This window comes from Haliotis rubra, unplaced genomic scaffold, assembly GCF_003918875.1.
Source record: "Haliotis rubra isolate DU_JTF1 unplaced genomic scaffold, ASM391887v1 Scf241, whole genome shotgun sequence".
Taxonomy (NCBI): domain Eukaryota; kingdom Metazoa; phylum Mollusca; class Gastropoda; order Lepetellida; family Haliotidae; genus Haliotis; species Haliotis rubra.
Window position 1 is genome coordinate 1,169,625 of NW_025766459.1, and position 23,345 is coordinate 1,192,969.

General features: G+C 41.6%; 1 protein-coding gene and 1 long non-coding RNA gene across 3 annotated transcripts; one reads left to right on the forward strand and one right to left on the reverse strand.

The window, feature by feature from the left end:
- Positions 1-1,847: 1,847 nt before the first annotated feature.
- LOC124278776 lies at positions 1,848-19,803 on the reverse strand. Its single transcript, XR_006899188.1, has 3 exons — positions 19,691-19,803; positions 6,921-6,931; positions 1,848-1,875 (listed from the first exon to the last, which is right to left on the reverse strand). It is a non-coding gene; the product is annotated as an uncharacterized LOC124278776 (long non-coding RNA).
- Positions 3,671-22,734, forward strand: LOC124278771. Of its 2 annotated transcripts, none has more exons than XM_046714547.1 (7): positions 3,671-3,815; positions 8,121-8,217; positions 18,254-18,327; positions 18,506-18,733; positions 19,757-19,934; positions 20,376-20,454; positions 20,932-22,734. In XM_046714547.1, exons 3-7 carry the CDS (start codon positions 18,300-18,302, stop codon positions 21,397-21,399), a joined length of 981 nt encoding a protein of 326 aa, XP_046570503.1. In that variant the 5' UTR covers positions 3,671-3,815; positions 8,121-8,217; positions 18,254-18,299; the 3' UTR covers positions 21,400-22,734. The 2 variants fall into 2 exon arrangements, with proteins under 2 accessions (XP_046570503.1, XP_046570502.1); XM_046714546.1 differs by lacking the exon at positions 3,671-3,815 and adding an exon at positions 7,928-8,030.
- Positions 22,735-23,345: the final 611 nt, after the last annotated feature.

The window sequence follows — 23,345 nt, forward strand, 5'->3', positions numbered from 1 at the left end:
GGATGCACTTGGGAGAAGGCTTCGTGGTCTTAGGAACCAACCTCAGAATTTGCAGGAACTTGGCGCTGCCTTGCAAGAGCAATGGCGCAGAATCCCCAACCACGTGTTCACAAGCATCAGGCAGTCGATGAGGAGACGGTGTTTGGCAGTGGTGAATGCGCGGGGCGGCCATACACGATATTGAACTGAGAAATTTCGCATGTTTATTCTTGTGACTTGACATTCTGTATACCCATGTTTTGGAACGGCGGTGTAGCCTAATGGAACTGATTATGGCATTGTCAGTGTATCGAGTACATCACACAGATCTCAGCAATGAAATAATAACAATTTAACCATCTTACCATCTCTTGTTCTTTTATAGTGCCCTGAAGAAAGAATGTGAAGGTTCTTTTACCACTCAGTATATATTGGGATGGTTCTGGCCAATTTTGTTAAGTCTTGCATGCCAGGATTCGACCTGATCTGTGGTCCTGGCACCCTCAGTGTAGTATCAGTTGATATCAGTCTGACAATCTATCAGTCGGAATATCTTCCTAGGCCATGAGTTAAGTTCATGAGACGATCACTTTCCTTATAACAACATCACTAATCCTAACCCTCTACGGGCTGCCTGCACAGTGAGGAGAAACCAGACAAAGGACAGGCGTGGAAGCCAATGATGTACAGATAATAATGAGATTGAGTTTATACAGTAGATTGGGCTTGGTGGATGAGTGCATCATAAGCGGATGGAATGAAGTATCCTTGGTCTCGGTTGATGGTGGGCTTTTGGCGTTTGATGTGGATGGCTTCTGTGAGCTTGCGTTTAGGCCGGATCGACACTACGACCGAAAATTTTGACGCATGCGTTGATCCGTGCGATTTTATATACACACTATACGCTTTTTTCCACAGCTTATGAACTGCGTTTTCATTCACGATTTAAAGTGAGTGAGTATGGTTTCACGCCGCTTTTTGAAATATTCCAGCAATATCACAGCGGGGGACACCAGAAATGGGCTTCAAACATTGTGCCCATGTGGGGATTCGAACCCGGGTCTTCGGCGTGACGAGCGGACGCTTTAACCACTAGGCTACCCCCACCGCCCCCCACGATTTAAAATGGAACCAAGCAAGTTAGCCGCAGTCGTGGTACTGATGGTGGAGGTGGAGGAAGAAGAAGAAACAGAGGAAGAACTTCTGACAAGTGTGATCTTTTTGCACTACAATAGTGATGTTTCAGAGAGGAGTGTGAGTTAAGTTTTACGCCGCACTCAGCAATATTCCAGCTACATGGCGGCGGTCTGTAAATAATCGAGTCTGGACCAAATAATTCAGTGATCAACAGCATGAGCATCGATCAACATTTCAGAGAGGAGATGGTGGGTACATTCACTCAGTGAACAAAGACACAAGGAGGGTTCTTATTATCGACTGATAAAGGAACTGGAACTCTATCCTGAGAAATACTTTGGGTATTTCCGCCTTTCTAAAGAACAGTTTTCATGACATCAAGATTTGCATTCGGTGGTAATAAAATTGCATCAAAACAACTGTATTAACAGTCTATGTATATATTTGATCTTACCCTCTTGTACAGTAACACCCAAAGTTTGAGATATTGATGTCCAGATATTATTGATGACGTCAATATCTCGATACCCCTTACTACCTGTGAAGGTCCGGGTTAGAATGTGCCTTCAGTAACCAACGCTTGTCATAAGAGGCGACTAAGTGGATCGGGTGGTCAGGCTCGCTGACTTGGTTGACATATGTCATCGGTCATCGATGCTCATGCTGTTGATCACTGGATTGTCTGGTCCAGACTCGATTATTTACAGACCGCCGCCATATAGCGGGAATATTGCTGAGTGCGGCGTAAAACTAAACTCACTCACTCACAATAATCCTTACGCCTCTTGTCATAAAGAGCAGGGTTTCTTCACACTCATGAAGTCTGAAAACATAACACTATCAACTATATATTTATTCACTAAGTGTATCAAATGAAATGCGCTGATATCAATGGAAACGCCAAAACAGAGAAGAGAGAACGTACCTGATTGCAGCCACAAGGTGGGGGAACACCCTTGAGCACGTGTAAATATATACGTCATCAAAGGAATTCCCATGCGTTTTCCAATGCGATGCGTCAAAAATAGGTGCAGGACCTATTTTCATCCCATCGCATCGCAACACATTCACAATTCGGATGTAATGTGAATGACATATGATAAAATAACTTAATGCTGTTTTTTTGGACGCAACGCAAGAAAAATCGGATGTAGTGTGAAGCCCCCCCTTAGTGAAGTCTGTTTGTTGGCGAGAATGGTGATGTCAGACCACTCTGTTTGATGTTTGGGGCTTGCTCTTTAATGTGGTCGGAAATGGCGGGTAGCTCTGTCCACAATCACAGTTTATTTTGTAGATGACACATTTTTGGTTGTTATTCTCGAGGGTGGCTGGTTTTCTTCCATTAGCATGGCGAATGTTGTTGAGGCTGGAGGACGCGGAGAAGGTGATATCTATGCAAACTTGTTGTTTTAGGAGTCGGCTGATTTGAGGTGACGGTTTGCCAATGTAGGGGATGGACATCGGTACAAGAATCTGTATCGAAACGTCGCACTCACGAATAAAAGTTGTTATCCATAAAGTTTGTTCTATAAAGAAACCAACTTGGTTAGTACCGGATGCAGGTCAGTTAATATCTATAAAGGTGAGCTTCTGTACCCGCAGTCTTCTGAGTAATATCATCTACATATTCCCGCACAGTTCTGGAGTACAATGTCAACATGTACGAAGTTTTATTACAATGAATACATCATACGTAATGTATGTCTGACACATGCTGCATACACAAACACCCACTCCCAGTGTCAGCATTGCCGTAGACGGACTCACGTCAACTGTTGAGATATACCACGTCTACAATACCCACCCGGTTTAATACCATCTTCACGATTTATAGCTTTTGACAGTACACCAACACCAGGCGGACTGGCAACAGATTAAGTGCTTCTCGAGCTTCAACCAGTCGTCGCGAACGCCCCAAGTCACAGTATGGACAGCCGGCGGGGACATCGCTGTATCAGGAAATGGTAAAGTCACCGTGCAGTGTACCCCAGTTAAAGGCGTCTACCCCCGGGGAAATCTGTGTATCGCCTGAAGTGTTCTTTCCTGACATTATATAAACAAGTTGCTATTCATAAATGTTATCTACTTTGTCATCCGGTTACTGCCTATCAAACAATTCATCCATAAATAGTTTCTGCTTTAAAGCACTTGACTTGCTCAAATTTGTTAGTTAAGTGAATTAAGAGTGAATGATTGTATAATTGACACAGAGGCACTGTCTCTACAACTCTAGACCAAACTCCTCATTAACGTACTGTGCACTCACACCCCAAGAGGTAGGTCTCAGAATCGTAGAGACGTCACCAAGACAGGCTTACACCACCAGTTGTGCGTCACTCAAGGCCAACTTACAACTGAACGTATCACCGCCTTTAATGAAGGTATTCAGAAATATGTCCGGTACAGAGCACCATAGGGTAATGCACGTCAAGGAGAACTCTGTCCCGCTCTCTGGCATCCGGCGTGACCTGCTTGCGAAGTCCTTAACCCAAGTGTATATTACACAGGTAAATATAGCTCATATCCACACGTCATTGCTATACAGCAAGTGATCCGAGTTAACTTGTGCTGTCAACGATGAAGTACCTGGCGACGCCATGACGTATGATGATGCTTCAGTAGTTGACGTTAATAGGTTCCGTCATTTGTCATGAACAGGTCGGGATAATAGACGACAACGACTTCACCGACTGCACACGGTAAGTGTGTCCTTCACTGTGTGTAGTATTGCTTCTGTTTAAAATACATGGACGACGAGGTTCTGTACACAGATGCATTGCTTTGTCAGAAACTATGTATGTGTTAGATATCCTGTGAATCACAATCTGTTGATGTTTAAGCAGGACGAACCGATTTTGTAACATATCTTGTATGTCAGCTTACGTCTCCACTCATTGTTTTCGTGTTCACACCCCGAGTTGTGTGGAGCACTCCTTCTCTCCTCCGAGGAGGGCCACTGCATTAGCTATCTCAGATGCCGCAATTGGCTGTGCAGAGTCTTGTCCCTTGGACACACCAGGAAGCTATGATTGTGGTTTCTAAGCCCGGAACCCCCCAGTCAGCAGATGTGCTTGCTTGTTTTAACTGATGAGACCTGAATAAATTTGTTCTTTCTTGGAATACTGTTACGAGAGGTTAACTAGCAGATGTATAATTAGTCTCACTCACTCACTCACTTCCCTCGAGGGATGGATCAGCTGATGGTGTGGACGCCCATCGAGAGATTGAGTATCATTGTTACCAATATGAAATTCTTGTCTGGTCAATCTACAATCGGCGTTGGTGTGCGTGCGTGCGTGCGTGAGTGCGTGCGTGTCTGTCTGTGTTTTGTATGTCTGTGTTTGTGTCTGTCTCTGTGTTTGTGTTTGTATGTTTGTGTTTGTATGTGTGTGTGTGTGTGTGTGTGTGCATGTGTATTGTAAGTATGCCCATATATGTTGTGTGTCAAAGTATGTTTGTGTTTGTGTGTGTGTATGTATTTGTGTGTGTATGTATGTATGTGTGTTTGTGTGTGTGTATTTGTATGTGTGTATGTTTGTGTGTGTGGGTTTTTGTGTGTGTGTGTGTGTATGTATGTGTATGTATTTGTGTGTGTGTGTTTGTATGTGGGTGTCTGTTCTTCAGACGTCAAGCCGACATGACGTGTAATATTGATCAAAGTGTCATAACACTCGCGCATGATGCCTGTGCAAACAGGAAAAGATTCAGATGTAATGAATATAGGAAAGTTTCATTATGGCGACAAAGAATATTTCCTCCATTAACATTACCAGATCGAACCACGACCAACCACACCCAGTGACAACTCCAACCACTCCCAGTGACAATAACATTTACACTGTCTGACAACCCAGGTGATCACTCCACAGCAAACGTTGGACACTTGTCAGGACATGGAAACACTTCCCCAAGTTCCGCAGCACCACCGCCCACAAACTCCACTCTAATCTTCTCGACTCATTTACACACATGAAGCTTGTTTTCATAATCAACAGGGGGGACACACACCACTTAACTGTGTACTGTGACATATGTAAACATATGCATATGTGTTCCGAAAGGGAATACAAATATTTAGGTTGGATCCCACGTAATTTCTGTTCATCACTGTTGTTGGTGAAGTGTTCCAAACACTTTTTCATAGTTTAGAGCGTTGTTGTGGAGCCGACACTCGGCAGATACGCGGCAGACGCTTGGCGGACTCTTGGCAGACGCTCGGCAGACATGCGACAGACTCTTGGCGGACTCTTGGCAGACACTCGGCGGACACTCGGCAGACGCTCGGCAGACACTCGGCAGATACTCGGCAGACGCTTGGCAGACACTCGGCAGACGCTCGGCAGACGCTTGGCAGACACTCGGCAGACGCTTGGCAGACACTCGGCAGACGCTTGGCAGACATGCGACAGACTCTTGGCGGACTCTTGGCAGACACTCGGCGGACACTCAGCAGACGCTCGGCAGACGCTCGGCAGACGCTCGGCGGACACTCGGCAGACGCTCGGCAGATACTCGGCAGACGCTTGGCAGACGCTCGGCAGACGCTTGGCAGACATGCGACAGACTCTTGGCGGACTCTTGGCAGACGCTCGCCAGACCCTTGGCGGACACTCGGCGGACCCTCGGCAGACGCTCGGCAGACACTCGGCGGAGATTTCATTTTCCAAGCCTCATGGCTCATACCCATCCAACTGTTACTGTGATCTGTGATGTTGATATACATTGTACTCGGCATATCCACATGGACCACGTGAAATTAAAGGGAAAGAAGCTTAACATCAAACTATCGTGGAATATTGTATTGTATTTTGGTCCTAACACATCTCCTCAATCTCGCGATCCGTCAGTCAGTATACCCTCCACTGGGCCCATACGTCAGAATATGACAGTTTATATCGCCACATCAGTCAAGATTAAAACTGAACGTTGTCCTGAATGAGATATTATAACGATTTTGCTCGTAATCTAACATTGTAACATCATGGTGTACATGTGGGCTGTATTTATTAAACATTTTAAAGTCGGAAGTTCTGAAGTACACGCCTATACAATCTGTAATTGTCGATGTGTGATGTCACGAGTGTGACCTGGCAGTGACCTCCGTGACTCAATGGTGACGACCCAAGCTTGGTGTGTCTGAATAGACCCCCTTTCCTCGTATAATACTGATACTGAATCTACTAATGATGATGTGTGTTAAACTATCAATATAGTCTTGAGAAATAACACCATACAAAATTAATGGAGAGCTAAATGGTATGGAAGCGTTGAAGGAACACTATAATGTTATATCGTGCACACGGAATGACAAGGTGTGCTGACGAAGCAGTAAACTGCACACCAAATATTTGCATGAGGATACAACATTGTGAAATATATCTTTGTATCGTGAGCACAAATAGTTCACCATGTACAGCCTATAACAAAACGTGCACACGGAGTGCTAACACCTGGACCTGAAACCAGTCGAAGCCATGTGAAACCATTTTTGAAACCTGGTATATATTGGTATGTATTGGTATGTATTGGTATGTATTGGTATGTATTACTCTCGAACATTCTTACAGGATGGACATATAAGGGTGACATGGTACAGATCTTCAATATTGCTTAAATTACAATTTGTAAATGAGAGAGAGAGAGAGAGAGAGAGAGAGAGAGAGAGAGAGGAAGAGAGAGAGAGAAGAGGGAGATGACGAAATGGCCCAACAAGGAGGTAACCACACCGTCGTTGGCGGAACGTTCGGCTGCACCCGAGCAACTGTCACCAGACTGGTGCAACGACTACGACAAACAGGCAATACGTCAGACAGTCCTAGGAGTGGTCGACAACGGCCGGTGATGATCGCCACATCCGGACAATTCATCTGAGAAATCGTTTTGTAACGGCGACGTCAACGGCAGCAATGGCACTAGGACACCGTATCTGTCGACATATGGTGTACAGGCGACTAAGAGAACATGGTATTCGAGCACGTCGACCCTACCGCGGAGTGCATCGGACTCTTCAAAACCGACGTCGTCGACTAACATGGGCCAGGCGAGTTCGACGTTGGCAGTTGCATGAGTGGCGTGTGCATGTGATGTTCACCGAGGGTAGGTTTTCTGTACAGTAATGACGGCTGGGCTCGTGTTCAAAGACGAGTTGGTGAACGTTTAGCGCCGAATTGCGTTCAATCCGTCGTCCGACCGTTTGGAGCCGGTAGCGTGATGGTGTGGGAAAGATTCATTGGTGGTCACACTCACTGTTGATCCAATATTTGCAGAGAACAACGCCTTGTTGAATTGTGTAAAAGTTCAGACTATGATATCACGTGTCTCTCAGTGTCAGTCAAACGGTACTTTCGACTTAGTATGAAATAATATTGTGTCTGTTTGCTGTACAATTGAATACTCTTTTGAAATTAAACATATGTTCATTTATATATGCTTTTGTTTCTTTTCAAGTTTGGTCAAACACATTGTATACTTTCTTTTCAGCACTTGTTTACATACCCTTTCAGACTTTGCAAGTTTATGATGTCTGCCGGTATCAATGTTTAGCCTTGTGCATCCAACTCGAGCAATCTGGCACACAATATATAAAGTGTATATTGTTTGAAGATGTCTTCCATCTATCCTCGTGTATGACATCTAGAATACGATTGTTTAAAACAGTTGCGTCGAGACTTTAATTTCTGCCTTCATATCAGTGTGTTTTAAAGCAGGCAGATTTATACATATCGTAGAGCGAAGCTATCGTTTCGTCACACTATAATTTATGTAGTCGTCCGAAGTCATGCGTAACGTATAGATTTCCTAGCCCAGTGAATTGTTAACAATAGCGGCCGCGCTGAATGTAATATAATATTGCTGGTCTAAACAAGCTTCATGGAAATAGGCCGTGAGTCAGGCAATCGTGTTGGGGTCTGAAGGTGTGTACAGTGAAACAGTTAGATTAACATTCAGTCCTGCACATCGATGTTTGTGAGTTCCGTGTTCAGATTTGATCTTCATTTGTACAGGTGAACAGGAAGGGATTGGAAGCAACACCAGCACTGACCGACAACCGGGGACGTGTACAGCGAGGCAGTCTACCGTAGTTGTATTGGGATTTGACGGGTAAGTCTGTACTTGGAGTAGTCAGGGCACGTTTGTTTCTCTGTCTGTCTGTATGTCTGTCTGTCTGACTGTCTCTCTGTCCCACTGTTAACAACCACCCCCACCACCTCTACATCAACAGTCCATGCTTCACGATATGGCCTGGCCAGACCAAGGATCAACTGAGTCTATACAGTGTCTGTAACTGTCAACTGGCTGTAATTAGTCTGTACAGTGTCTGTAACTGTCAACTGGCTGTAATTAGTCTGTACAGTGTCTGTAACTGTCAACTGGCTGTAATTAGTCTGTACAGTGTCTGTAACTGTCCTGCACATACCTTCATAATGTTGAAACGTTGTTCTCCCCGTGTGAAGTATATCACACAGCACACACTGTTGGTGTTGCATTATGTCACAACCAGAGCGTGTCAGGCATGGAGTAAACTTTAACCAGAGCGTGACAACGCGAAAAATGGTGGACCTTAGTCTAAGTCTTGTCACGATTTACTTATACTCGTAATATTTAGTCTTATCAAAAGAATATACTTACGGTTGACACCAATTCTACGCACATAGATACACATGGCATGATCTTAATAATCATCATAATCAGCATGGAGTAAACATTAACCAGCGCGTGACAACGAGAACAGCAGGGAATCAAGGTCAATATGACTGATATAGTGATGATATAGTGTAGCTGTGTGCTGTTTATAGTTGTGTGGTATATTACAGTTATATGACGGTGCAGCTGTATATGAACTACTAAACTATGTATAGGTGTGTCACGTGTCGTACAGCTATATATGAACTTGTATAATTGTGTGGTATTATACAGCTGTATATGACTGTTATTTATTGAATTAAATGTCTATGTATAGTTGTGTATATTACATATATGACGGTGCTAATTATATGAACGTGATGTATAGGTGCCGGTATATTAGCAGTATATGACACACAGCTATATTGAACTATGTATAGTTGTGTGGTATATTACAGTTATATGACGGTGTAGCTATATATGAACTATGTATAGTTGTGTGGTATATTACAGTTATATGACGGTGCAATTGTATATGAACTATGTATGGTGTGTGGTATATTACAGTTATATGACGGTACAGGATTATATATGAACTATGTATAGTGTGTGTGGTATATTACAGTTATATGACGGTGCAGGTATATGAACTATGTATAGTTGTGTGGATATTACACAAGTTATTATGACAGTGCAGCTGTATATGAACTATGTATTTGTGTGGTATATTACAGTTGCATATGACGGTGCAGCTCGTATATGAACTATGATATAGGTGTGTCAGTATATTACAGTTATATGACGGTGCAGCTGTATATGTCTATGTATAGGTGTGTGGTATATTACAGTTATGTGATTGCCACAGATATATATGAACTATGTATAGGTGTGTGGTATATGTATGGTTATATTACGGTACATGTAGTATATAACTATGTATAGCCCAGGTGGTATATTACAGTTAGTATATATACTTGAGTAGCTATATATGAACTATGTATAGGTGTGTGGTATATTACAGTTATATGACGGTAACTATATATATAACTATTATAGGTGTGTGGTATATAGTGTATGCTATATATGAACTATGTATAGTTGTGTGGTATATTACAGTTATATGACGGTGCAGCTGTATATGAACTATGTATAGGTGTGTGGTATTATTACAGTTATATATACGGTGTAGCTATACATGAACTATGTATAGTTGTGTGGTATATTACAGTCATAACGCAGAGTAACCAATAGTTACATTATACTAATATAGTGTAGCTATACATCAACTGTGTATAGTTGTGTGGTATATTACAGTCATAACGCAGAGTAACCAATGTTACATTACAGCTAATATATAGAACTATGTATAACTGTGTGGTATAGTTACAGTTGGTATATTACAGTCATAGCGCATATATAAACTATGTTATAGTTGTGTGGTATAATACAGTCATATGCACTAGTGCACATATATACTCTAACTAGTGTGTATAGTTGTGTGGTATATTACAGTCATAACGCAGAGTAACCAATAGTTACATTATATCCTAATTATTATACTGTGTATAGTTGTGTGGTATATATAGTGTACTCTAATATACATATAATGAACTGTGTATAGTTGTGTGGTATATTACAGTCATAACGCAGAGTAACCAATAGTTACATTATACTCCTAATATAGTGTAGCTATACATCAACTGTGTATAGTTGTGTGGTATATTACAGTCATAACGCAGAGTAACCAAGTTATATTATACTCTAATATAGTGTAGGTATACATCAACTGTGTATAGTTGTGTGGTATATTACAGTCATAACGCAGAGTAACCAATAGTTACATTATACTCCTAATATAGTGTAGCTATACATCAACTGTGTATAGTTGTGTGGTATATTACAGTCATAACGCAGAGTAACCAATAGTTACATTATACTCCTAATATAGTGTAGCTATACATCAACTGTGTATAGTTGTGTGGTATATTACAGTCATAACGCAGAGTAACCAATAGTTATATTATACTCCTAATATAGTGTAGCTATACATCAACTGTGTATATGGTTGTGTGGTATATTACATACAGTCATAACGCAGAGTAACCAATAGTTATATTATACTCCTAATATAGTGTAGCTATACATCAACTGTGTATAGTTGTGTGGTATATTACAGTCATAACGCAGAGTAACCAATAGTTACATTATACTCCTAATATAGTGTAGCTATACATCAACTGTGTATAGTTGTGTGGTATATTACAGTCATAACGCAGAGTAACCAATAGTTACATTATACTCCTAATATAGTGTAGCTATACATCAACTGTGTATAGTTGTGTGGTATATTACAGTCATAACGCAGAGTAACCAATAGTTACATTATACTCCTAATATAGTGTAGCTATACATCAACTGTGTATAGTTGTGTGGTATATTACAGTCATAACGCAGAGTAACCAATAGTTACATTATACTCCTAATATAGTGTAGCTATACATCAACTGTGTATAGTTGTGTGGTATATTACAGTCATAACGCAGAGTAACCAATAGTTACATTATACTCCTAATATAGTGTAGCTATACATCAACTGTGTATAGTTGTGTGGTATATTACAGTCATAACGCAGAGTAACCAATAGTTACATTATACTCCTAATATAGTGTAGCTATGAGCTGTTTATCTCCGAACATTGCATTCATGATGTTAGTGAGTCAGTCCAGCATACATGATGTTAGTGAGTCAGTCCAGCATACATGATGTTAGTGAGGCAGTCCAGCATACATGATGTTAGTGAGGCAGTCCAGCATACATGATGTTAGTGAGGCAGTCCAGCATACATGATGTTAGTGAGGCAGTCCAGCATACATGATGTTAGTGAGGCAGTCCAGCATACATGATGTTAGTGAGGCAGTAGTGAGGCAGTCCAGCATACATGATGTTAGTGAGGCAGTCCAGCATACATGATGTTAGTGAGGCAGTCCAGCATACATGATGTTAGTGAGGCAGTCCAGCATACATGATGTTAGTGAGGCAGTCCAGCATACATGATGTTAGTGAGGCAGTCCAGCATACATGATGGCACATGTGACTGTATCTATGTGTCTAGCTAAATAAATACGACACCACACTTTCCACATCCATAAGAAATTTCTGCTAGAAGGAGTCCATTGTACAAATTCCACTTCTATCGTGAGCACGTGTTTATGAAGCACTATGAAACTTGACACCATGTGTTCGAGAAAAGGTGAGCGTATCCTGCCCCACCGCAGGCACCCGTCATAAACACATGCCAAGGCTAGGGAACTGTTCACCTGAAAAAAACAACCCGCGGGAGTGTATGGTACAAGTTGAAACAACATTACTTCGGATATACCGAAATGAATGTTACGTTCGCAATAACCATAGTGTACATATTAGACACGTGGTAACTAAATACATTAGCTGATTATTACCCCACACGTATATTGTGTTCGTTGTGTTAACCGCAGCAGACCACCTGAAACAGATTTAGAAAATATAAAATATGTACAGTCTACATGTTTTTGTCAGTCATGTTGTAGATACCGTTTGACAAGCCCAGGAGATTCCAACATAAGGGTAGCCATCTTTCAGTGTGATCACTCGAGCGAATCTGGCCCGTCACATTGTTGCACAATCGCTCGTTGAACAGGAAATAGCTGACGTCTTTGTCCAGGATATTTCAAGAATAACTCAAAAACTTTTTAACGCCTGTAGTCTATTGCGTTTATAATGGTCGACCTTAGTCTAAGTCTTGTCACGATTTACTTGTGCTCGTAATATTTAGTCTTATCAAAAGAATATACTTACGGTTGACATCAATTCTACGCATATAGATACACATGGCATGATCTTAATATCGGTATGATACATGGCATGATCTTAATAATCATCATAGCATATAGATACACATGGCATGATCTTAATAATCATCATAGCACATAGATACACATGGCATGATCTTAATAATCATCATAGCACATAGATACACATGGCATGATCTTAATCATCATCATAGCATATAGATACACATGGCATGATCTTAACAATCATCATAGCATATAGATACACATGGCATGATCTTAATAATCATCATAGCACATAGATACACATGGCATGATCTTAATAATCATCATAGCATATAGATACACATGGCATGAGCTTAATAATCATCATAGCATATAGATACACATGGCATGATCTTAATAATCATCATAGCATATAGATACACATGGCATGATCTTAATAATCATCATAGCACATAGATACACATGGCATGATCTTAATAATCATCATAGCACATAGATACACATGGCATGATCTTAATCATCATCATAGCATATAGATACACATGGCATGATCTTAACAATCATCATAGCATATAGATACACATGGCATGATCTTAATAATCATCATAGCACATAGATACACATGGCATGATCTTAATAATCATCATAGCATATAGATACACATGGCATGAGCTTAATAATCATCATAGCATATAGATACACATGGCATGATCTTAATAATCATCATAATCATTGATGTTAGTATTATTATGAGTAGTAGTAGTAGCAGCAGCAGTAGTAGTAGTAGTAGTAGCAGTAGTAGTAGTAGTAGTAGCAGCAGCAGTAGTAGCAGCAGTAGTAGTAGTAGCAGTAGTACTAGTAGTAGTAGTAGTTGTAGTAGCAGTAGCAGTAGCAGTAGTAGCAGCAGTAGCAGTAGCAGTAGCAGTAGCAGTAGCAGTAGTAGTAGTAGTAGCAGTAGCAGTAGCAGTAGCAGTAGCAGTAGCAGTAGTAGTAGTAGTTGTAGTAGTAGTAGTAGTAGTAGTAGTAGTAGTAGTAGTAGTAGCAGTAGCAGTAGCAGTAGTAGTAGTAGTTGTAGTAGTAGTAGCAGTAGTAGTAGTAGTAGTAGCAGTAGGAGTAGTAGTTTTAGTAGCAGTAGTAGTAGTAGTAGTGGTGGTCGTCGTCGTATTAGTAGTAGCAGTAGGTAGTAGGAGTAGTAGTAGCAGTAGTTTTTGATGATCAATCCTCTTGATACGCTCTTCGTACTTGAAACCCCAAATCTCTGCTCCATACGTTATTATCGGTACGATGATCCTGTCCAATAAGAATAATGACCTGGTAATGTCAATCTGGAATTTACGTATGAACCTTATCAATCCGAAAGTTACTTTTCTGGCTTGCTGTGAAAGATGTGAATGAGTTGAGCTCCATGTTAGTTTACTTGTAATGGACACTCCAAGGTACTTATATTGGGAACTATTGTAATTGAAACCCATTGTAATGCCATCTCTCTCTCATCTTGACGATTCTTCCTCTTCTAAATACCATAATCTTTGTCTTGTCTTTATTCACTGTCATTCCGGACTTGCTGCAGACGTCACTAAGAAGGTCAATCTGTCGTTGTGACCCGTACACAGTCAGCTGCATAGGAGAGCTTTTATGTACGTGTTGAAAATCTCTCATTGCTAAAATACAGGGCGTGCTTAATTAAGTTCTTTGTGTATAGATAACTATTCCATAACAAACACAACACCTTACACTTTAAGTCCATGCGTTAATTAGCTGGAGTTCCTGTATGTAGTTGTTTGTAATGATGAAACTATACAAGAGGTAATTGATTGAAATGCGAGTTGACAACCGCAAACAAAACTCAAAAGGAACCACTAGGAGGCCGCTCATTACGTACATGTACACATACCGTCCAACCTATGATGATGATTCACAACTACTGACGGGTATCGAAGACATCTTATCGATTAAAATCGACAATAATAGTATTGCTTTCCTCGGCACGTATTTACGTTGTTATCATGACAGGTGTCATGTGGTTGGTTCATATTTAACGCTATTGTACACTGAACCAATTAATGTTTCCGTAAATTGACCCAGATTATTCTTAAACTCTTGCCGTAATGGACACTGTTGACCTAGACACGATCAGAGTGAACTGTCCCTTACTTACGGTAGTGTTATCTCGGCTTATGTTAATTATTTATTGATGCTGTGACCGTGTTACTGGGTTACTAAGTAGGTGACCGTGTGTAAACAGTGTAAGGCTGTAGAGAGGCACTATCAAGTGTCATGTGGTGTTGAACCCGAAGGACAACAGGGGAATACTTTCTTGCCAGTAAATCTGACAACATGACGTATGCTAAATCAACTGACATACATGTTTACCATCTACCCTGACCAGACGCACAGCTGGGTTCCTGCGTCAGGTGGGTCACGGGTAGCTTAGTCCTCCTATGTATCAGACAACTCGACGGAGTTGCGTCCCTTTGACGTGCCAGACGCCGGTGATATGAAGACTATCTTGACGTGGATTCGACATGAAGATTATCTCAATGCCCTGAATCTTCTTTTCAGTAGAACTATAACACTGTAGCAGTAGAACTATAACACTGTAGCTGTAAAACTATAGCACTGTAGCAGTAGAACTATAACATTGTAGCTGTAGAACTATAACACTGTAGCTGTAGAACTATAACACTGTAGCAGTAGAACTATAGCACTGTAGCAGTAGAACTATAACACTGTAGCTGTAGAACTATAACACTGTAGCTGTAGAACTATAACACTGTAGCAGTAGAACTATAGCACTGTAGCAATAGAACTATAGCACTGTAGCAATAGAACTATAACAGTGTAGCAGTAGAACTATAACAGTGTAGCAGTAGAACTATAACAGTGTAGCAGTAGAACTATAACGATGTAGCAGTAGAACTATAACACTGTAGCAGTAGAACTATAACGCTGTAGCAGTAGAACTATAACGCTGTAGCAGTAGAACTATAACACTGTAGCTGTAGAACTATAACGCTGTAACAGTAGAACTATAACACTGTAGCAGTAGAACTATAACGCTGTAGCAGTAGAACTATAACGCTGTAGCTGTAGAACTATAACACTGTAGCAGTAGAACTATAGCACTGTAGCAGTAGAACTATAACACTGTAGCAGTAGAACTATAACGCTGTAGCAGTAGAACTATAACACTGTAGCAGTAGAACTATAACACTGTAGCAGTAGAAATATAACACTGTAGCAGAGTTGGGTGACAATACGTAACACGGATGCTGTTTTAAGACGTTCAATGTACAATATTTTCTGATTGGAACACATTCAGTTGACGGTGATGGTATACTGTACAATATTTTCTGATTGGAACATATTCAGTTGATGGTGATGATATACTGTACACTATTTTCTGATTGGAACACATTCAGTTGACGGTGATGATATACTGTACACTATTTTCTGATTGGAACACATTCAGTTGACGGTGATGATATACTGTACACTATTTTCTGATTGGAACACATTCAGTTGACGGTGATGATATACTGTACAATATTTTCTGATTGGAACACATTCAGTTGACGGTGATGGTATACTGTACACTTTCTTCTGATTGGAACACATTCAGTTAACTGTGATGATATACTGTACACTTTCTTCTGATTGGAACACATTCAGTTAACTGTGATGATATACTGTACACTTTCTTCTGATTGGAACACATTCAGTTAACTGTGATGATATACTGTACACTTTCTTCTGATTGGAACACATTCAGTTAACTGTGATGATATACTGTACACTTTCTTCTGATTGGAACACATTCAGTTAACTGTGATGATATACTGTACAATATCTTTTGATTGGAACACATTCAGTTGACTGTGATGATATACTGTACAATATTTTCTGATTGGAACACATTCAGTTAACTGTGATGATATACTGTACAATATCTTCTGATTGGAACACATTCAGTTAACTGTGATGATATACTGTACACTTTCTTCTGATTGGAACACATTCAGTTAACTGTGATGATATACTGTACAATATCTTCTGATTGGAACACATTCAGTTGACGGTGATGATATACTGTACACTATTTTCTGATTGGAACACATTCAGTTAACTGTGATGATATACTGTACACTTTCTTCTGATTGGAACACATTCAGTTGACGGTGATGATATACTGTACAATATCTTCTGATTGGAACACATTCAGTTAACTGTGATGATATACTGTACAATATTTTCTGATTGGAACACATTCAGTTAACTGTGATGATATACTGTACAATATCTTCTAATTGGAACACATTCAGTTGACGCAGCACACAGCAGTATTTTACCAGCTTCTCATCAGCCTGTAATCAATCGAGTCTGGACTAGACAAACCAGGGGTGAATATCATCAACAACATCACAATCCGATGACACACAGTCAACCAATTGATCGAGATGACACACTGTCAACAAGGTATCATGACACACAGTCAACCAATTCATCGATATGACACACAGTCAACCAATTCATCGATATGACACACAGTTAACCAATTCATCGATATGACACACAGTCAACCAATTCATCGATATGACACACAGTCAACCAATTCATCGATATGACACACTGTCAACCAAGTCATCGAGATGACACACTGTCAACCAATTCATCGATATGACACACAGTCAACCAATTCATCGATATGACACACAGTCAACCAATTCATCGAGATGACACACTGTCAACAAGGTATCATGACACACAGTCAACCAATTCATCGAGATGACACACGGTCAACCAATTCATCGAGATGACACACTGTCAACAAGGTATCATGACACACAGTCAACCAATTCATCGAGATGACACACTGTCAACAAGGTATCATGACACACAGTCAACCAATTCATCGATATGACACACAGTCAACCAATTCATCGAGATGACACACAGTCAACCAATTCATCGAGATGACACACAGTCAACCAATTCATTGATATGACACACTGTCAACCAATTCATCGATATGACACACAGTCAACCAATTCATCGAGATGACACACAGTCAACCAATTCATCGATATGACACACTGTCAACCAAGTCATCGAGGTGACACACTGTCAACAAGGTATCATGACACACAGTCAACCAATTCATCGAGGTGACACACAGTCAACCAATTCATCGATATGACACACAGTCAACCAATTCATTGAGATGACACACAGTCAACCAATTCATCGAGATGACACACAGTCAACTAATTCATCGATATGACACACAGTCAACCAATTCATCGATATGACACACAGTCAACCAATTCATCGAGATGACACGAAGTCAACAACGTCGCTTGATGAATTATATTCCTCCCATAGCTTCCTCTAAATTGTTCCTTCAACGTTGAGACACTGAGGCCCGGAAACGTCCTGGATGTCCCGGGTACAAGTAGTCTTCAGCAAGCCATGTTGGTAATAAAATGTAACTAACGGAATCAGATGGTCAGTCAGACTGACTGGCTTGACCTTGTTACGTAGACCTACAATCGTGACGTCAAGCACTCATTGGTCTATGGTCAAAACTCGAACATTTACAGACTAGCGTTTTGTAGATGGAATATTTCTGACCACGGTGTAAACAAACAATGCATTTATTTAGTATTACTCCTGTATTTCAGACAGGATCAGTGACGGATGTCAAGACACCTGTAGGCTTCTTCAACGATGGCGGACTTTGACCTGCAGTTTTTCAGTAAGTACGAGTTTTCCCCTAAACAAGAAAGTAAAATAGGTCCCCGTCAAATCTCTACCTCAGCGACACACACAAACTGAATGGTGATATGTCTAAATTACTGAATATGTCGAAAGTATCACGATATTAACAGTCTTCTCCTACATTGAATCCAGCAACACCGACGTGTTTTTTACAGATTCGTGTGTACCCATAGCTTACCCTTGTACTGTTGGTGACGTGTACACCGACCCGTGCAACTGTGTCAACTTCTTCTTGTGTGAGATCAACACCAAGATAATACCCCGGAGCTGCAGCGATGGGACAGCCTTCAACCATGAGAATGAACAGTGTGACAGCACGTCCGACGTGGTGATCATCGACAAACTGTGTGATCTTGAGAAGCCCTACAACAGGTGTTCTGCTGGTAGGTTTGTGTGTGTATGTGTGGTTGTGTTTGAGTGTGTGCGTGTGTGTATGAGTGTGTCTGTGTGTGTATGTGTGGTTGTGTTTGAGTGTGTGCGTGTGTGTATGTGTGTGTCTGTGTGTGTATGTGTGGTTGTGTTTGAGTGTGTGCGTGTGTGTATGGGTGTGTCTGTGTGTACGCTTGGGTGAGTGGGTAAGTGATACAGTTTAACATTGCTTCAAACAACATGTCAGATCACAGCCTGTGGTCTTGATTAAAGCTGTCCTTGTACGTAGTGCACGGTTACCACGTTCAGCATGACGTGTGGTACGAGTGATGACGAGCTCCTGTTGGACCAAGAAGACCATTTGGGAAAACATGGGATTCGAACCAACAACCAGTGCATCTATGAAGTTTGTGTAGTTTGTGTAGTTTGTGAGGTGAGGTGAGGTGAGGTGAGGTGAGGTGAGGTGAGGTGAGGTGAGGTGAGGTGAGGTGAGGTGAGGTGAGGTGAGGTGAGGTGAGGTGAGGTGAGGTGAGGTGAGGTGAGGTGAGGTGAGGTGAAATTGGGTTTAACGTAGTACTTGAGAATATTTTACTCATATGACGATGTGCATGCGTGTGTGTGTGTATGTGCGGCTGCTCGTACTAGCCCAGACTTAAGCTGGTTTTATAGTGCTAACTCACTGAGATACCACGCCGCAGTTAAGCATGAATACCCAGCTCAGACACATAACAGTGACTCCGAGCCGACCAGTCCTTGTTGTACCAATTAGTGCCGGGCGCCAGGCAGGGACCAACAAGTACCATACTTTTACGTCTTTTGGCATGACGCGGCCGGGGATCGAACCCGCGACCTTCCGCTCTCCGGGAGGGCGCTCTAACCATTACACCACCGGGGTTGCGTCTCGTTTGTGGATGTAACTCAATCCAGTGAATAATCCCATTGAAGCAAGCTTCGAAATTATATTCTAGTACAAAATGTATTTGATGGTAATGAAGTGGTGAGGAAACATGAAACATGGTTGATGTATGGTGGTACAGTGCCTGGTGCCGACCTCCCGTATCTACAGGCCCGATGTACAGGGACCGCAACGACCACACCTGGCAGCCACAGCGACAACACAGGAGCGATAGTGGCGGGTGTTGTCGTCTCAATCTTAGTCGTCGCTCTCATCGTCGTTCTGGTCCTTTACCTGAAGAAACGTGGGAAGCCGCTCAGGTGGGTGCAGCTTTGTCACGTGACCCAGACGGCAGACAAATGTGTGATCAGTTTCAATCAATTAAGTTTGAAAATCAATATGTAAACAGTAGTTAAAATATTTCGAGACCAAGAGCAGGATACTGTGATTTACACCCGAGTGCCCGGTTTGATTCCCAATATGGTAACAATGTCGGTATCCAGGTGTTCATGTTCCCTGCCGGGATGTTACAGAATTATTGTAAATTTGTTGTAACTCAGTTCCAATCATTCGAGCATTCGGTACTAAACAGAGAAACGTCAGACATTCCTACCTGTATTAGAGCGCACGCGCACGCACACATACACACCTGCACGCACGCTCGCACAAACACACTCACGCGCGCGCGCTCAGCCAGGTTTCAGTTAACCATTGTTGATGTTGATGAAGAAGGTGGTTTTACAAGTGATGGGTTGTTCCAGTGACTACATGGGCGTCTTCAAGCGGAAGCAGGGGACACAGGACAAGTCTGAGGAACCATATGCTGAGATCGGAGAAATGGTGAGTGATTTCCTGCTTACATTAGATGCTTGGTCAGATGATGATATAGGCACAGAATAGTCTACACTCAGTCGGTCGTATATACACACAAATATACAAGATGGCCGCCGTTATGTCCAGGTCGAAGACAGCCCTCATGAAGGTTATAGTAAATTATACTCCAAGGAACTCACACATAGAGACATCAGTTCTTAAATGACGGCTATGTTCCAAAGTTTAACATGCTGTGTTCCAGAGTTTAACATGCTGTGTTCCAGAGTTTAACATCTTGTGTTCCAGAGTTTAACATGCTGTGTTTCAGAGTTTAACATCTTGAGTTCCAGAGTTTAACATGCTGTGTTCCAAAGTTTAAATTACTGTGTTCCAGAGTTTAACATCTTGTGTTCCAAAGTGTAACATGCTGTTTTCCAGAGTTTAACTATTTGTGTTCCAGAGTTTAACATCTTGTGTTCCAAAGTTTAACATCTTGTGTTCCAGAGCCACCCAGTGTACAAGGACACGAACGGAACCGGCCCCCCTCTGCCGCCTGACCGACCCGATTTCACCCTCTCCCCCGCCCTCAAAGTGAGCCAGATGAAGGACCCGGGCAGGGCCCGGTCTCAGCGCGAGGAAGTAGCATATGATAATCCAGGATACGCACATGATGATGACGTCATACAAGGAAATGCGTCAGAGATGACGTCAGTAACACTTACTGTGCCCGACACCTCCGCTGCAGCCACGGACACGCTAAATCAGGCACATTACTCTCCCTTGGATGAAAACAGATTGGAGTCCCCAACTCCCAAGTCTTACACCCCTCTGAGTATTTACACCAGAGGCCCAAACCCGAACTCTTCCAACGACACAGGGGGTGTTGTGCAAGTTTCGGATAACGACTACCAGGTGCCGAGACCTTTTCCGGAATACTGTGAACTTGAACCTGGCTCCACAAGCGTGTCTTGAAGAATGACGTCTCAATAGTCCAGATTATACGCTGATATAATTGATGAAGTGCCTCCAAAAGTTAGCAGATAGGTTGATCAAAATGATTATGAAGATTCTGTTATTCCCAGCTGTCTGAAGATTGTGCTGCAAATAGTGTCCGACTGCTGCCTGATACCACGTGACGTGTGGTAACGCAGGTACCAACTGACAGCTGTAATGAACCATGTAGCCTACAGATCACCGGGAGGGTTGCTGTGACTGAGGTCGGCTATAGCGAACCCGATTCTAATTAATGTAATCAACTTATCACACTGAGAAGAAACTTAGTTTATATCGACTTAATTTCAGGGTTCGTTACAACTAGATTTGTTGTACAACAGCATTACGTTTATATTGATGTTAGTGCTGATATCTCAGTGTGAGTGAGTGAGTGAGTGACATCACAGCGTATCAGTGTGATGTGAGAGGGTCTGGAGTGGACAAACCATTAGTAATAATCTGGATAAATCTGGGATTCGAATGGTTGTACAGTATTAGTTATACAATAATATATTGATGTATCCATAGGATGTACTGTAGCACACTCAAATCTGTATCACAGAAAACGCATTACTGATATACATGTTTTACAAGGTTCCACCGTGTAACCAAACTACAGACAGTTGCAGTAATCAAAGTGTATGCGTCTATACCTGCCTAATGTTGTACAGGAACTAACACCAATGTGCCTGTGGCTAAAACTGCCACAACAAGAACTGGTTATGGCGATGCAGATGGATATCAAGTTTTGTATTTTAGCTGCTGATTTTAGGCTTGTAACGTTTGAAAACAAATTGACGTTTTGGTCTCATGCATTTGTTTCAAGTTTGCAGTCAATTTGGTTGGTATGTTGGTTTTTGTCTGTTATACGGTATTTTTACTTTAGTGGCAGGTATTACATTAAGGTTATCAGTTAAAGGCTCCATTCATACAGCAAGTATTACTGTATCATCATTACTATGTCAAAGGTATACCCAACCTGGTTCTCGGCCGTCACTGAGCGGCGTCATCTTGTTAAGTATTATTCGTAGCGTGAGAATTGGTTAGGGCATGAGCAATTAGCCATCTTATCGGTTATCTCCCTTGTAGCAGATTTTGTACAACTTTACAAGAACCTGTGTAATGGAGACACTGTTTAGACTCCACAGATTCGGGTTGTCACTTCCTCTGCAATATCCTGTCTGCGATGGACACGGTAACGGTCAGGGGAGTTGGGGGATCTTCCTCAGAAACCACATTTGTTCTGATATTATCATGTACATATGTCACATTGTTGTAAACACGATGACAATAAATGAAATGTTTGAAAATACATATCATTACGTTGTTCTCAGATATTGTCAGTCACAGAGTAAAACATTATACGATGTACCGTTTGTCAGTCAGTGGGTACACGGTAGGATGTAATTGTAAACCTTCCAGCACCTTCTAGCATGGGTTGTATACTCCCCGTGGAGGTGGGCAGGGAATCAAGTGCACATTGCTCCACTGACCGGGTTAGTAATGAGCATGCTTTCAAGTGGGAATTTGGGGCAGTAATATCAGAGATGTTTTCAAGTGGGAATTTGGGGCAGTAATATCAGAGATGCTTTCAAGTGGGAATTTGGGGCAGTAATATCAGAGATGTTTTCAAGTGGGAATTTGGGGCAGTAATATCAGAGATGTTTTCAAGTGGGAATTTGGGGCAGTAATATCAGAAATGCTTTCAAGTGGGAATTTGGGGCAGTAATATCAGAGATGTTTTCAAGTGGGAATTTGGGGCAGTAATATCAGAGATGTTTTAAAGTGGGAATTTGGGGCAGTAATATCAGAGATGTTTTCAAGTGGGAATTTGGGGCAGTAATATCAGAGATGCTTTCAAGTGGGAATTTGGGGCAGTGATATCAGAGATGTTTTCAAGTGGGAATTTGGGGCAGTAATATCAG

What these genes read in the sequence shown, in the direction of transcription:
- LOC124278771 (XM_046714547.1), top strand. Translation starts at nt 18,300, where the DNA reads ATGGCGGACTTTGACCTGCAGTTTTTCA. An exon ending in CTTTGACCTGCAGTTTTTCA is followed by an intron (nt 18,328 to 18,505) that starts GTAAGTACGAGT and finishes TGTTTTTTACAG; the next exon opens with ATTCGTGTGTACCCATAGCT. An exon ending in CTACAACAGGTGTTCTGCTG is followed by an intron (nt 18,734 to 19,756) that starts GTAGGTTTGTGT and finishes ATGGTGGTACAG; the next exon opens with TGCCTGGTGCCGACCTCCCG.